At 47.5% G+C, this 12,449-nt stretch overlaps 1 protein-coding gene and 1 pseudogene across 1 annotated transcript; one reads left to right on the top strand and one right to left on the bottom strand.

Moving 5' to 3' along the window:
* LOC112209226 (beta-glucuronidase-like) overlaps positions 1–5,614 on the bottom strand; it is a 97,049-nt pseudogene extending 91,435 nt beyond the window's left edge.
* Positions 5,615–8,806: 3,192 nt separating this feature from the next.
* LOC129144165 (putative POM121-like protein 1) lies at positions 8,807–12,209 on the top strand. Its single transcript, XM_063811810.1, has 2 exons — positions 8,807–8,972; positions 10,273–12,209. The coding sequence occupies exons 1-2, from the start codon at positions 8,807–8,809 to the stop codon at positions 11,652–11,654; spliced, it is 1,548 nt and encodes a 515-aa protein (XP_063667880.1). The 3' UTR covers positions 11,655–12,209.
* Positions 12,210–12,449: the final 240 nt, after the last annotated feature.

The following is a 12,449-nucleotide window of genomic DNA, read 5'->3' as shown; positions in this document are numbered from 1 at the left end:
AAAAGCACAGAGCCGCTGCTTTCTTCCCTAACTTGAGATGTATTTTACATAAGGGCACGTTCCTCTAGTCCTAGACCGAGCTCTCTAACAACATTCTTTCTCCCCCACCCCTGAATCCAATCCCCCCAGAGGCGTAGCCACCCTGCCAGGTACACAGAGCTGAGCTCACTGGACTGAACACTGCCAAAAATGAGGTTCACTTCCTGAAATAGCTCTTGAACACAGGAGTGAATGGGCTGTGGATTCAGGTGGAATATTTATTAATGCATCAAGCAAACAGGTAGTGCGAGGTGGGAGGTAGGCATGAGGCTGGGTGCTAGGTGCTCAGTAATGACTCAAATCTAAGTCCACAGGTCCTGGGCAGTGGGAGTGGAGATGCATGCACAGAAAAACGGTGCAAGTGCCAGGCGAGGTGGCTCACGCCTAGAACCCCAGCACTTTGGGAGGCTTACTTGAGACCAGGCGCTTGAGACCAGCCTGGGCAACATAGCAAGACCTTGTTTCTACAACAAATTTAAAAATTAGGGCCGGGCATGGTGGCTCAAGCCTGTGAGCACTTTGGGAGGCCAAGGCAGGTGGATCACGAGCTCAAGAGTTCGAGACCAGCCTGGCCAACATGGTGAAACCCCATCTCAACAAAAAATAAAGAAGAAAACTAGCTGGGCATGGTGGCGTGAGCCTGTAATCCCAGCTACTCGGGAGGGTGAGGCAGGAGAACTGTTTGTACCCAGGAGGTAGAGGATGCAGTGAGCCAAGATCGCAACACTGCTCTCCAGCCTGGGAGACAGAGCAAGACTCTGACTCGTGGGGGAAAAAAATATTAAAATTTAGCCTGGCAAGGCAGCGCACGTCTGTGGTCCCAGCTATTTGGGAGGCTGAGTGGGGAGGATCGCTTAAGCCCAGGAGGTCGAGATGGCAACGAGCTATGATTGCACCACTGCACTCCAGCCTGGGCAACAGAGTGAGACCCTGACTCTGAAAAACAAACAATGAAAGAAATGTTGCGAATGGAAATGACAAGTGGTGGCAGGAATTGGGCACTCTATGAGACAACAGACACATCTCCGATTGGAGAGTCAGGGACAGGCTCTTAGAAGAAATGGCCTTTATGCGGAGTCAAGTTAACCAGGAGGGATGAAGGGAAGAGGCTCCCAACAGAGGGACCAGTCCGTGCTCAGAGCTCCCAGCATCTGCCCAAGGCCTCCACAGAACAGACTGTTGTGTTTTTGTTTTGTTTTGTTTTTTTGAGATACAGAGTCTCATTCTGTAGCCCAGGCTGGAATGCAGTGGCATTATCTCAGCTCATTGCAATCTCTGCCTCCTGGTTCACCTGAGGCGATTCTCCTGCCTCAGCCTACCTAGTAGCTGGGATTACAGACGTCCACCACCATGCCCAGCTAATTTTTGTATTTTTAGTAGAGACAGGATTCACTACCTGTTGACCAGGCTGGTCTCGAACTCCTGACCTCGGGTGATCCACCCACCTCAGCCTCCCAAACTGCTGGGATTACAGGCGTGACCCACCGCATCTGGCCTAGACCGTTGTTGAAGCTGGTTTTCTTCTTCTTTCCTCAGTTCTTTTCTATTACATCTTCCCCCCATCATTGCTCTGCCCATCCGAACGCTGTGGCTGGCACAGGACAGAATAGAACCTCCTAGCCTCAAGTTCCAAACCCACGCTCTCCAATAGCCAGGCTCTCAGATGGGAAGCTTCAAAGCCTTGTGACAGCCTGGCTGAACCTCTCCAGCCTGGGCCCTCCCTCCATTTCCTGCCCCGGAAACAGGCATCTCCTCTGGCCACCTCCCAAAGCCTGTCTGGAAGCCTCAGGCACCCGCTCCTGGAAGCCTGTACGATTCACAACAAAGGGCCTGTCCACCCAGTCGTGCTGAGCACACCCCTATTCCCCCGAGCTCTGAATTGTCCTTTGCCCAGGCTAGGACAACATCTCAGAGCCTTCTGCCTGCTGCAGACTCGGCTCAGCCCAAATCACTCCATGAAATTGGGGTGTGGCATCTGCCTCAAGGAGCATTTCTACAACCTCTGCTGCCTCTACCGCAAATGAAACTGGCTCTCACCCACTGGCTCTCGGTGACGGGCACAGTGCGGAGCCCCACAGGGAGTGTGTAGAAGTCAAAGGCCCCAGTGACTTCTGTGCAGTCAGCCGCACCTATGACAGCCAAAGCGCCAGGTGTGAGCGCCCCGACAGCCTGAGCCTCATCTGGCCTGCCCTACAGCAGGAAGACCCCTCGTGCATGCACCCCAGAAGTCGCCTCTGGGCCTGCAGAGAAGCAGCAATCAGAGGCTCTGCCCTTCACTGGCTGACCCTGGGACCTGCCCTTCAAAATCAGGCCTTCTCCTTGACCAGACGAGGTGGCTCATGCCTGGAATCCCTACACTTTGGGAGGCTAAGGCAGGAGGATCACCTGAGTCCAGGAGTTCAAGACCAGCCTGGGCAACCTAGTAAGACCCCAACTCTATAAAAAGGAGTTTTTTTTTGAGACAGTCTCACTCTGTCACCCAGGATAGAGTGCAGCGGCATGATCTCAATTCACCGCAGCCCCTGCCTCCTGGGTTCAAGCAATTCCCCTGCCTCAGCCTCCCGAGTAGCTGGGATTACAGACGTGCACCATCATGCCCTGCAAATTTTCATATTTTAGTAGAGACGGGGTTTCACCATGTTGGCCAGGCTGGTCTCCAACTCCTGGCCTAAAGTGATCCGCTCGCGTCAGCCTCCCGAAGTGCTGGGATTACAGGCGTGAGCCACCATGCCCGGCATACAAAAAAATTTTTTTTAATTAGCCAGGCATGGTGGCATGTGCCTGTAGTCCCAGCTACTCAGGAGGCCAAGGTAGGAGGATTGCAGCTCAAAGCTGCAGTGAGCTGTGATCAGGCCATGGCATTCCAGCCTGGGTGACAGAGTGAGACCATCACAAAAAAATAAATACATAAATAAATAAATAAATAAATAAAAAATCTGGGCCTCCCACCAAGGGTGGAAAACATCAGAAAGCTCAGAGGACCACACCTGCCCGCTCACCTGTCCTGGGCTCCTGCTGAAGCCAGGGCTACCAGATAGGGGCAAAAGACCTCCCTTAAGCAAGTCCCAAACCACCATTACCTCCCACGAGTACAGGTAGGCGGGGTGTTCGTGCATCAGGTACGGCCACCAGAGGTTGGCACCCAGCACCTTCAGCTGGCCCTGGGTCCCAGCCTGGTTGTCCACGACTTTGTTTTCTGCATTCAAAAGACACACTTCCAACTTGAACTGGTTGCTGCACTTGACGGAGATCTGGTAATTCACCAGCCCTGCAGGAGGCAAGAGAGACCAGGGCTTAGGGAGGGACATGACCTGGGTCACACAAACGGGAAGACCCCACAATGACCACTCCCAGGCACTCTCATTTGCTTCCGCTGCTTTTTTTTTTTTTTTTTTTTTTGAGATAGAATCTCGCTCTGTCGCCCAGGCTGGAGTGCAGTGGCATGATCTGGACTCACTGAAACCTCTGCCTCCCAGGTTCAAGTGATTCTCCTGCCTCAGCCTCTGGAATAGCTGGGATTACAGGCACCTGCCACCACATCCAGCTAATTTTTGTATTGTTAGTAGAGACGGGGTTTCACCACATTAGCCAGGATGGTCTTGATCTCCTGACCTCGTGATCCGCCTGCCTCGGCCTCCCAAAGTGCTGGGATTACAGGCTTGAGCCACCGTGCCCGGCCCTGAACCAATGTGCCCGGCCCGCTTTTTTTTAATTTAATTTTTTAATTTTTTTTTTTTTTTTTTTGAGATGGAGTCTCACTCTGTCACCCAGGCTGGAGTGTAGTGCTGCGATCCTGACTCACTGCAACCTCCACCTCTGGAGTTCAGGTGATTCTCCTGCCTCAGCCTTCCGAGTGCCTGGGAATACAGGAATGCACCACCATGCCCGGCGAATTTTTGTATTTTTAGTAAAGACGGAGTTTTGCCATGTTGGCCAGGCTGGTCTCCAACTCCTGAACTCAGGTGATCCACCCGCCTCAGTCTCCCAATAGATTAGATATATTATTAATGAATTGCTTCCTTTAACACCCTATTCATTGAATTTTCCAGTAAACCACAATTACTAATTACTCCTGAAATCAGAAAAGAGGTTAAAAAGATTTTATAACAGTATCCTATGAAATCTATTACTTTCAAGTAATAGTAGTTGAATTACCAAAACCCGTCACTCAAGCCAATGACTACAATTAAGATATCAGTAACATTTCCTAGATAAATAAAGTCAATTAATTATATTTGCATCTGGGAAATAGAGAAAGTACATATAAGCCATGATTTTGAAGTCAAAAGAGAGAGAATATTTGGCAAGGAGGGGTGAGTTATAGTATGTAATTATAACATATAGAAGTTTTTTGTATGCTGGTAACTAATTTTAATTTCCTACATTTTTATGTAGATTTCTGCTATTCTTGTCCTATTTTCCTAATCATCTTTCTATATGAATGACTACATAATTCTGAGAATACCAAAAGAGACAGACACAGAACCAATCGGATTCCTTTCTTCTTGAAGCTTCTGCACAGCAAAAGAAACTATCAACAGAGTGAACAGACAACCTACAGAATGGGAGAAAATTTTTGCAACAATGCATGTGACAAAGATCTAATGTCCAACACTGATAAGGAACTTAAACAAATTTACAAGAAAAAAAAATCTCATTAGAAAGTGGGCAAAGGACATAAACAGACACTTCAAAAGAAGACACACATGCGGCCAACAAGCATATGAAAAAAAGCTCAATATCACTGATCATTAGAGAAATGCAAATCAAAACCACAATGGCATACCATCTCACACCAGTCAGAATGGTTATTATTAAAAAGTCAACGCCGGGCATGGTGGCTCACGCCTATAATCCCAGCACTTCAGGAGGCCAAGGCAGGCAGATCGCATGAGGTCAGGAGTTCCAGACCAGCCTGGACAACCTGGCGAAACCCCGTCTCTACGAAAAATACAAAAATTAGCCCAGCGTGGTGGCGGGTGCCTGTAATCCCAGCTACTCAGGATGCTGAGGCAGGAGAATCGCTTGAACCCGGGAGGCAGAGGTTGTAGTGAGCCGAGATCATGCCACTGCACTCTCCAGCTTAGGTGACAAGAGCGAGACTCTGTCTCAAAAAAAAAAAAATTTGAATTTTGTTTAAATCGCTAACACATACTGGGCATTTAATAACAAAAAAAAGGACATGAGATTGTGATCCTTATGAAGGTTTGAGAGGCATTTCACTAGGGTTCAACATAGAGCAGTCTGAAACATACTGTAATAATTTAATCCAATGGCTCATCTACAGCACCTAAAAAGATTACAGCACATTCTCATTATTCAGTGTAGTTACGGTCTAGAAAGTTCCATGAACAAATAAAAAGTTAGGTTTCAGCAAGCTACTGGTCACACTTTTGTAAGCTTACCAACACCTACCTTTGTTGTATGTGTGCTTATTTAATGTATATTGTTGGCCAGGCACAGTGGCTAACGCCTGTAATCCCAGCACTTTGGGAAGCCAAGGCGGGCAGATCATTTGAGGTCGGGAGTTCGAGACCAGCCTGGCCAACGTGGCGAAACCCCGTCTCTACTAAAACTACAAAAAAAAAAAAAAAAAATTAGCCAGGCATGGTGGCGCATGCCTGTAGTCTTAGCTACTTGGGAGGCTAAGGCAGGGGAATCGCTTGAACCCAGGAGGCAGAGGTTGCAGTGAGCCAAGACTGCACCACTGCACTCCAGCCTGAGCAACAGAGTGAGACTCTATCTCAAAAAAATAATAATAATAATTAATTAAATGAAGAATAAATAAATAATATACATTGTTCATTCATTAACATTGAACTCACAGCCAATGGCACTACAGCACTCACGCCTGAATGGAGTTTATTTAATGCATGTATTTTCTCTGTAAGACACATCACAGACTTCTTGGACTTGTGAATGCTAAGCAGCACTTCAGCACTATGCTTGGGGGTTAATTTAAATGGCAAAACAACCAACAAACAGTACAAAAACAGGAAAAGCATGGCATTAAATAGACCACAAAAAGGATACCTGACTATTGTATGACAGCTGAAAAAGAAGGCAGAATATCATCCTGTTCAAACTCAAATTCTTTGACACTGCGCAAACACATGACTATGAAAGTGCTGTGAGTACTGATTTGGGGGTTACAAAAAATAGTAGGTGAGTTCACAAATACAAAAGCTGAAAACAAGGAGGATCGACTGTATTTTCGTAGACAATCTAATCTCAGAAGATTTCAATTCAGACAAAAATCATGAGAATTACTGTATTACAAAAGGGCACTAGATAGGGGGAAAAGAGTAAAAATCACAATTAAAACAAAGGTTCAAAATTCTGCAGCAACCATATCCAGTTACACTTTAATATGTTTGTGGCAGACTACATTATTGTTCCCAACTCATCACCCCTCCCTATATCTAAAACCTTTCCCCAAGACAATGCAGTTCCTCCTGCTAGAGATCAGGTATATTTATCTATACTATCAATGTTAGCCATGGACAAGGTATGTGCTTTGGCTGACTGAATATTAGTGGACATGATAGAAGCAATGGCTTAAAATGTACTTCCAGAACTGGAGTTTCCTTGTGATTCTATCACTGTGACAAAAACACATTCTCAGGTAGTCCACTGATCCAAGGGGGAACAAACACACAGAAAACATACCTAGACTCTACCTGCAGCTTGCAGCCTCACCAAGCCAAGAACAGTCAACTCACAGATATGTTAGCAAAAATAAATGTTTTTCGTACCTTAAGTTTTATATAATTATTGACCTATAGTTAACTGATACACAATATACATTAATCTTAAAATATCATTATCCCATTAAAAATATTTACATTAAAAACTGAGACCACTTTCTTTCCTCCTTTTTTTTTTTTTTTTTTTTTTTAAATTAAGAGACAGGGTGTCTCAATGTTGCCCAAGCTGGAGTTCAGTGGCTAGTGGCTATTCACAAGAACGATCATCGCACACTACCTCAAACTCCTGGGATCAAGCAATCCTCCTGCCTCAGCTTTCCAAGTCGCTGGGACTATACGTGTGTATCACAGCATGTCAGCTCTCTCTCTCCTTCTTGACCTAAAGCCTAGCATAAAATTAGCTAAGTAGAATGTTTCCAAAGATGCCTGCATCAGTTTCTCCCATCCCACATAATTTCTGTTTGATTTTGCCATTCACCCATAAAATGGTGGGATCTACCTCCCCTCCTTGCAAATTTGAGCTGGCCCTCTGATCCTGTCTAAGATCTGAAGCCAGATATTAAGGTACTTCATTAATTTCCATGTTTGTCCTCTATGCAACCTAGCAATCAAGCAAGAAGTCAAAACATACTGACATAGTTTGGATGGGTCCCCACCCAAATCTCACCTTGCATTGTAATAATTCCCACGTGTCAAGGGTGGGGCCAGGTGCAGATAACTGAATCATGGGGATGGTTCCCCCCATACTGTTCTCGTGGTAGTGACTAAGTCTCATGAGATCTGATGGTTTTGTAAATGGGAGCTCCCCTGCACATGCTCTCTCCTGCCTGCCACTATGTGAGACATGCTTTTGCACCTCCTTGCCTTCCACCATGATTGTGAGGCCTCCCCAGCCATGCAGAACTGTGAGTCAATTCAACCTCTTTCCTTTATAAATTACCCAGTCTCAGGTATGTCTTTATTTGCAGTGTGAGAACAGACTAATACAATAAGTTGATACCAGTAGAGTGGGGTGCTGCTGTAAAGATACCCGAAAATGTGGAAGCAACTTTGGAAATGGGTAACAGGGAGAGGCTGGAACAGTTTGGAAGGCTCAGAAGAGGATAGGAAAATGTGGGAAAGTGTGGAACTTCCTAGAGACTTGTTGAATGGCTTTGACCAAAATGTTAATAGTGATATGGACAATAAGGTCCAGGCGGAGGTGGTCTCAGAGGGAGATGAGGAATTTGTTGGGAAATGGAGTAAAGTCACTCTTACTATGCAAAGACACTGCAGGCATTGTGCACCTGTATTAGAAACGGGCATAAGATAGGCGGGAAAGAGTGAAAATAAGAATTTTTTTCTAGAGTTCCCTAGAGATCTGTGGGACTTTGAACTTGAGAGAGATGATTTAAGGTATCTGACAGAAGAAATTTCTAAGCAGCAAAGCATTCGAGAAGAAGCAGAGCATAAAAGTTCAGAAAATTTGTAGCCTGATGATGCAACAGAAAAGAAAAATCTATTTTCTCAGGAGACTGGGTTGTAGAAATTTGCATAAGTAATGAGGACCCAAATGTCAATCACCAAGACAATGGGGCAAATGTCTCCAGGGCATGTTAGAGACCCTCACAGCAGACCCTCCCATCACAGGCCAGGAGGCTTAGAAGGAAAAATGGTTTTGTGGGTCCAGAACCCCCTGCTGTGTGCAGCCTAGGAACTTGGTGCCCTGAATCCCAGCTGCTCCTGCCATAGGTAAAAGGGGCCAAGGTACACCTCAGGCCATGGCTTCAGAGGGTGCAAGTTCCAAGCCTTTCAGGTTCTAGGTGGTGTTAAGCCTGCAGATGCACCGAAGTCAAGAATTAACGTTCATGAACCTCCGCCTAGATTTCAGAAGATGTATGAAAATGCCTGGAAATCCAGGCAAAAGTTTGCTGTGGGGGGGAGGGGGGGGCCCTCATGGATAACCTCTGCTAGGGCAGTGTCAAAGGGAAATATGGGGTTGGAGCCCCCACACAGAGTCCCCACTGGGATACTGCCAAGCAGAGCTGTGAGAAAAGGGCCACCATCCTCCAGACCCCAGAATGGTAGATCCACTGACAGCTTGCACTGTGTGCCTGGAAAAGCTGCAGACACTCAATGCAGCCAGAAGGGGGGCTGTACCCTGCAAAGCCACAGGGGCGGGGCTGCCCAAGACCCTGGGAACCCACTTCTTGCATCACCTAGATGTGACACATGGAGTCAAAGGAGGTCATTTTGGAGCTTTAAGATTTGCCTGCTGGGTTTTGGACTTGCATGGGGCCTGTAGCTCTTTCGCTTTGGCCAATTTCCCCATTTGAAATGAGTGTATTTAACCAATGCCTGATTCCCTGTGTATCTAGAAAATAACTAACTTGCTTTTGATTTTACAGGCTCATAGGTGGAAGGGAAGGGACTTGCCTTGTCTCAGATGAGACTTTGGACTATGGAATTTTGAGTTAATGCTGAAATAAGAGTTTGGGGGACTTAGGGGAAGGCATGATTGCTTTTGAAATATGAGGACATGAGATTTGGGAGGGGCCGGGGAAGAATTATATGGTTTGGCTCTGTCCCCACCCAAATCTCATCTTGAATTGTAACAATTCCCATGTGTCAAGGGTGGGGCCAGGTGGAGATAACTGAATCATGGAGGCAGTTTCCCCCATGCTGTTCTCATGGTAGTGAATAAGTCTCATGAGGTCTGATGGTTTTATAAATGGATGTTCCCCTGCACATGCTCTCTCCTGCCCACCATGTCTGACTAAATTTTGTATTTTTACTAGAGACGGGGTTTCACTATGTTGGCCAGGCTGGCCTCCAACTCCTGATCTCGTGATCCGTCCACCCCGACCTCCCAAAGTGCTAGGATTATAGGCATAAGCCACCACACCCGGCCTCTTTTTTTTCTTTTTCTTTTTTTTATCTGGAGACTTGAGTTTTGCACTCGTTGCCCAGGCTGGAGTGCAATGGTGCCATCTCAGCTCACTGCAGTCTCCACCTCAGCAGGAGAGCAGGAATCTTCAGTGATCCACGGGCAGATCTGCAGCCATTGTGGGCACCTGTTCCTCCCGCGACCTTTGTGCCCACGTCTCTCCCTCCAGTACCTATTGCACGACCCCCCACGTCCGCCTCCTGCCATTGCCAGCAAGTGCCTTGCGCGGGTACCTGGCTGCGCTTATTAATCCATTATGGTCGCTCTGTCACTGGTGCCATTATGTGCTCACGTGCCCACTCCCTCAGGTTTAGGAGGTGCGTTGCCCGGCAACAGAACAATCTGCTGGCTTAGCCTTTGGCCAAGTTGGCAGCTGGACGAGGACGCTCAGAGCCCAGCTCTTGAGAGTTCAAGTATCCGACAGTTCCCCACTGCTCCCAGGAGCGGTTACCCGGGCACTCTGTGCCCCTCATTCCTGTTTGGGCCAAGGCCGAGGACCTGCGAGTAGGGCTCAGTTGCCTGGAGCCCCTTCAGCCCATCCCCTAGTTCACTTTGCTTGTGGGATCTCCCCGTTGCTCCTGCCCCTGGACTGAGTGGCAGGCCATCCTACAAACACCCGGACACTCAACATCAGTGCTGTCAAGACAACTCTAAGAAGGTTTTCCGTGATCCTGCAAGACCTGTGTTCCATCCTGGTGATTCTGTCTTCAATTTCACTGCACAGGTACCACAGTAAGCCAGTGCTGTGTGCTCCGAGTTCCAGGGCATCCCCCAGCTCAGCCACTACACTGAGCACAAGGACTCTGTGGGGCCCAGGAGCAGGTAGTCACCCCTTTGGGGTCCACAACACCCGGCTGTCCCCAGACTTGTGTTCAGGGAAGATAGTGTTGAGGGCCCTCAAGGAGAGCAGGGCAGGGATGCCTGAGCAGGACAAGGACCCCAGAGTCCAAGAAAATCCTGATGATCAGAGAACGGTCCCCGAGGTCACCAGGGATGCACAGTCTGCATTTTGGCCCCTGCGGGACAATGGAGGCCTCTCTCCCTTTGTGCCCAGGCCAGGGCCTCTGCAGACAGACCTCCATGCCCAGAGCTCAGAAATCAGATATAACCAGACATCTCAGACATCCTGGACGAGCTCGAGCACCAAACGAAATGCCATCTCCAGCTCCTACAGCTCCACGGGAGGCTTGCCGGGGCTAAAGCAGAGGAGGGGGCCCGCCTCATCCCGCTGCCAGCTGACCCTCAGTTACTCAAAGACAGTGAGTGAGGACAGGCCTCAGGCTGTCTCTTCGGGTCACACACGGTGTGAAAAGGCAGCAGATACAGCACCAGGGCAGACACTCGCCCCAAGGGGTGGCTCCCCCAGATCCCAGGCCTCCAGGCCCCACAGACGCAAGATTCCCCTGCTGCCACGGAGGCGAGGGGAGCCTTTGATGCTGACACCTCCCTTAGAGCTGGGGTACCGGGCCACGGCTGAAGACCTGCACCTGGAAAAAGAGGAGGCATTCCAGCGCATCAACCGTGCACTGCACGTTGAGGACAAGGCCATCTCGGACTGCAGACCCTCACGGCCTTCCCACACTTTGTCCTCACTTGCAACAGGGGCTTCGGGTGGGCCTCCCCTTTCTAAAGCACCCACTATGGATGCACAGCAGGACAGACCCAAGTCCCAAGACTGCCTGGGCCTAGTGGCCCCCCTAGCATCTGCTGCAGAGGTCTCCTCTACAGCTCCCGTGTCTGGGAAGAAGCACAGACCACCAGGACCCCTGTTCTCCTCCTCAGATCCCCTTCCTGCCACCTCTTCCCACTCCCGGGACTCATCCCAGGACACCTCGCTGATTCCTGCCCCCTTCACACCTGCAAGCAGGGATGCCGGCATGAGAAGAATGTTTTGTGTTCGAAATTGTTTGAGGGGTTTGGGTTTATTTTTGTTGGTTTTTTCTTTATTTTTGTTGCTTACATGGGCATCCTTCAGCTTTTAATAATCTGAAAAATTCTATTTACTCATTGTCAATGTGTATAAATTAATCTGAATCAATTTTATACAATGAAAGGTCAACTTTTATGCATGAAACAATAATTTAACAAAAAATGTAACGGAAGAAGAATGTTCATTACAAATATAGGAAACGTAAATATTACCAAATATTGGCAAGCACTAAAATGTTCAGAAATATAAGTCTATTACAGTTATAGTTCTCTCAAGCAAAAAAATAGCAGAGAAAAACTTAGTTTACCTTAGGGGCTATTTGTTTACTTAGGGATTTGTTAAAAGGTCAAATGGGGTCACACAGAATACTAAGAAGAGCTGTTCACCCAGGCCTCACTAAGAACTCTTCTTCATTCAGTAGCTATATAGTAATATGACAACTGCTCCTACGACCCAAAGAGGAACTACAGCAACTACTCTTTAGCATCTGTTGCTCCCAACTCTGCTTTGCAATTATATGACTCAAGCATTCTGGCTCTGTTAACTATTACTGCTGTTACTCCCAATTAAATTCCCTCTAAAAAATAAAAAATTTTTAAAGCTGTAATTTAAGCTCTCTGCTGCCTCATGACTTCAATTCCATCAGAGTTATGCATTGTTTCCTCTGTACATCTTTGCTCTGCTTCCGTTGCTAATTCCCTAGTAAAATGTTGTATATTCAAAGTTCCAAAGAAACAGAATATCCAAGACATCACCAATCATCCAAAACACAGTGTAGGAGGCCACAGTTAAGAGAAGCAAGACCATTAGCTCTTTTTATAGGCTCGAGAACAACAGGATGCTTTGG

Source organism: Pan troglodytes, chromosome 4 (assembly GCF_028858775.2).
Source record: "Pan troglodytes isolate AG18354 chromosome 4, NHGRI_mPanTro3-v2.0_pri, whole genome shotgun sequence".
NCBI lineage: Eukaryota > Metazoa > Chordata > Mammalia > Primates > Hominidae > Pan > Pan troglodytes.
Note: the sequence above shows the minus strand (reverse complement) of the source record. Positions and strands in the feature narration are given on the sequence as shown.

Excerpts from the sequence above, each read along its gene's own strand:
- LOC129144165 (XM_063811810.1), top strand. The coding sequence starts at position 8,807 with ATGGTAGATCCACTGACAGCTTGCACTGTGTGCCTGGAAAAGCTGCAG. Across the intron at positions 8,973-10,272 it reads GACACATGGAGTCAAAGGAG|GCCATCCTACAAACACCCGG; the intron begins GTCATTTTGGAG and ends ACTGAGTGGCAG.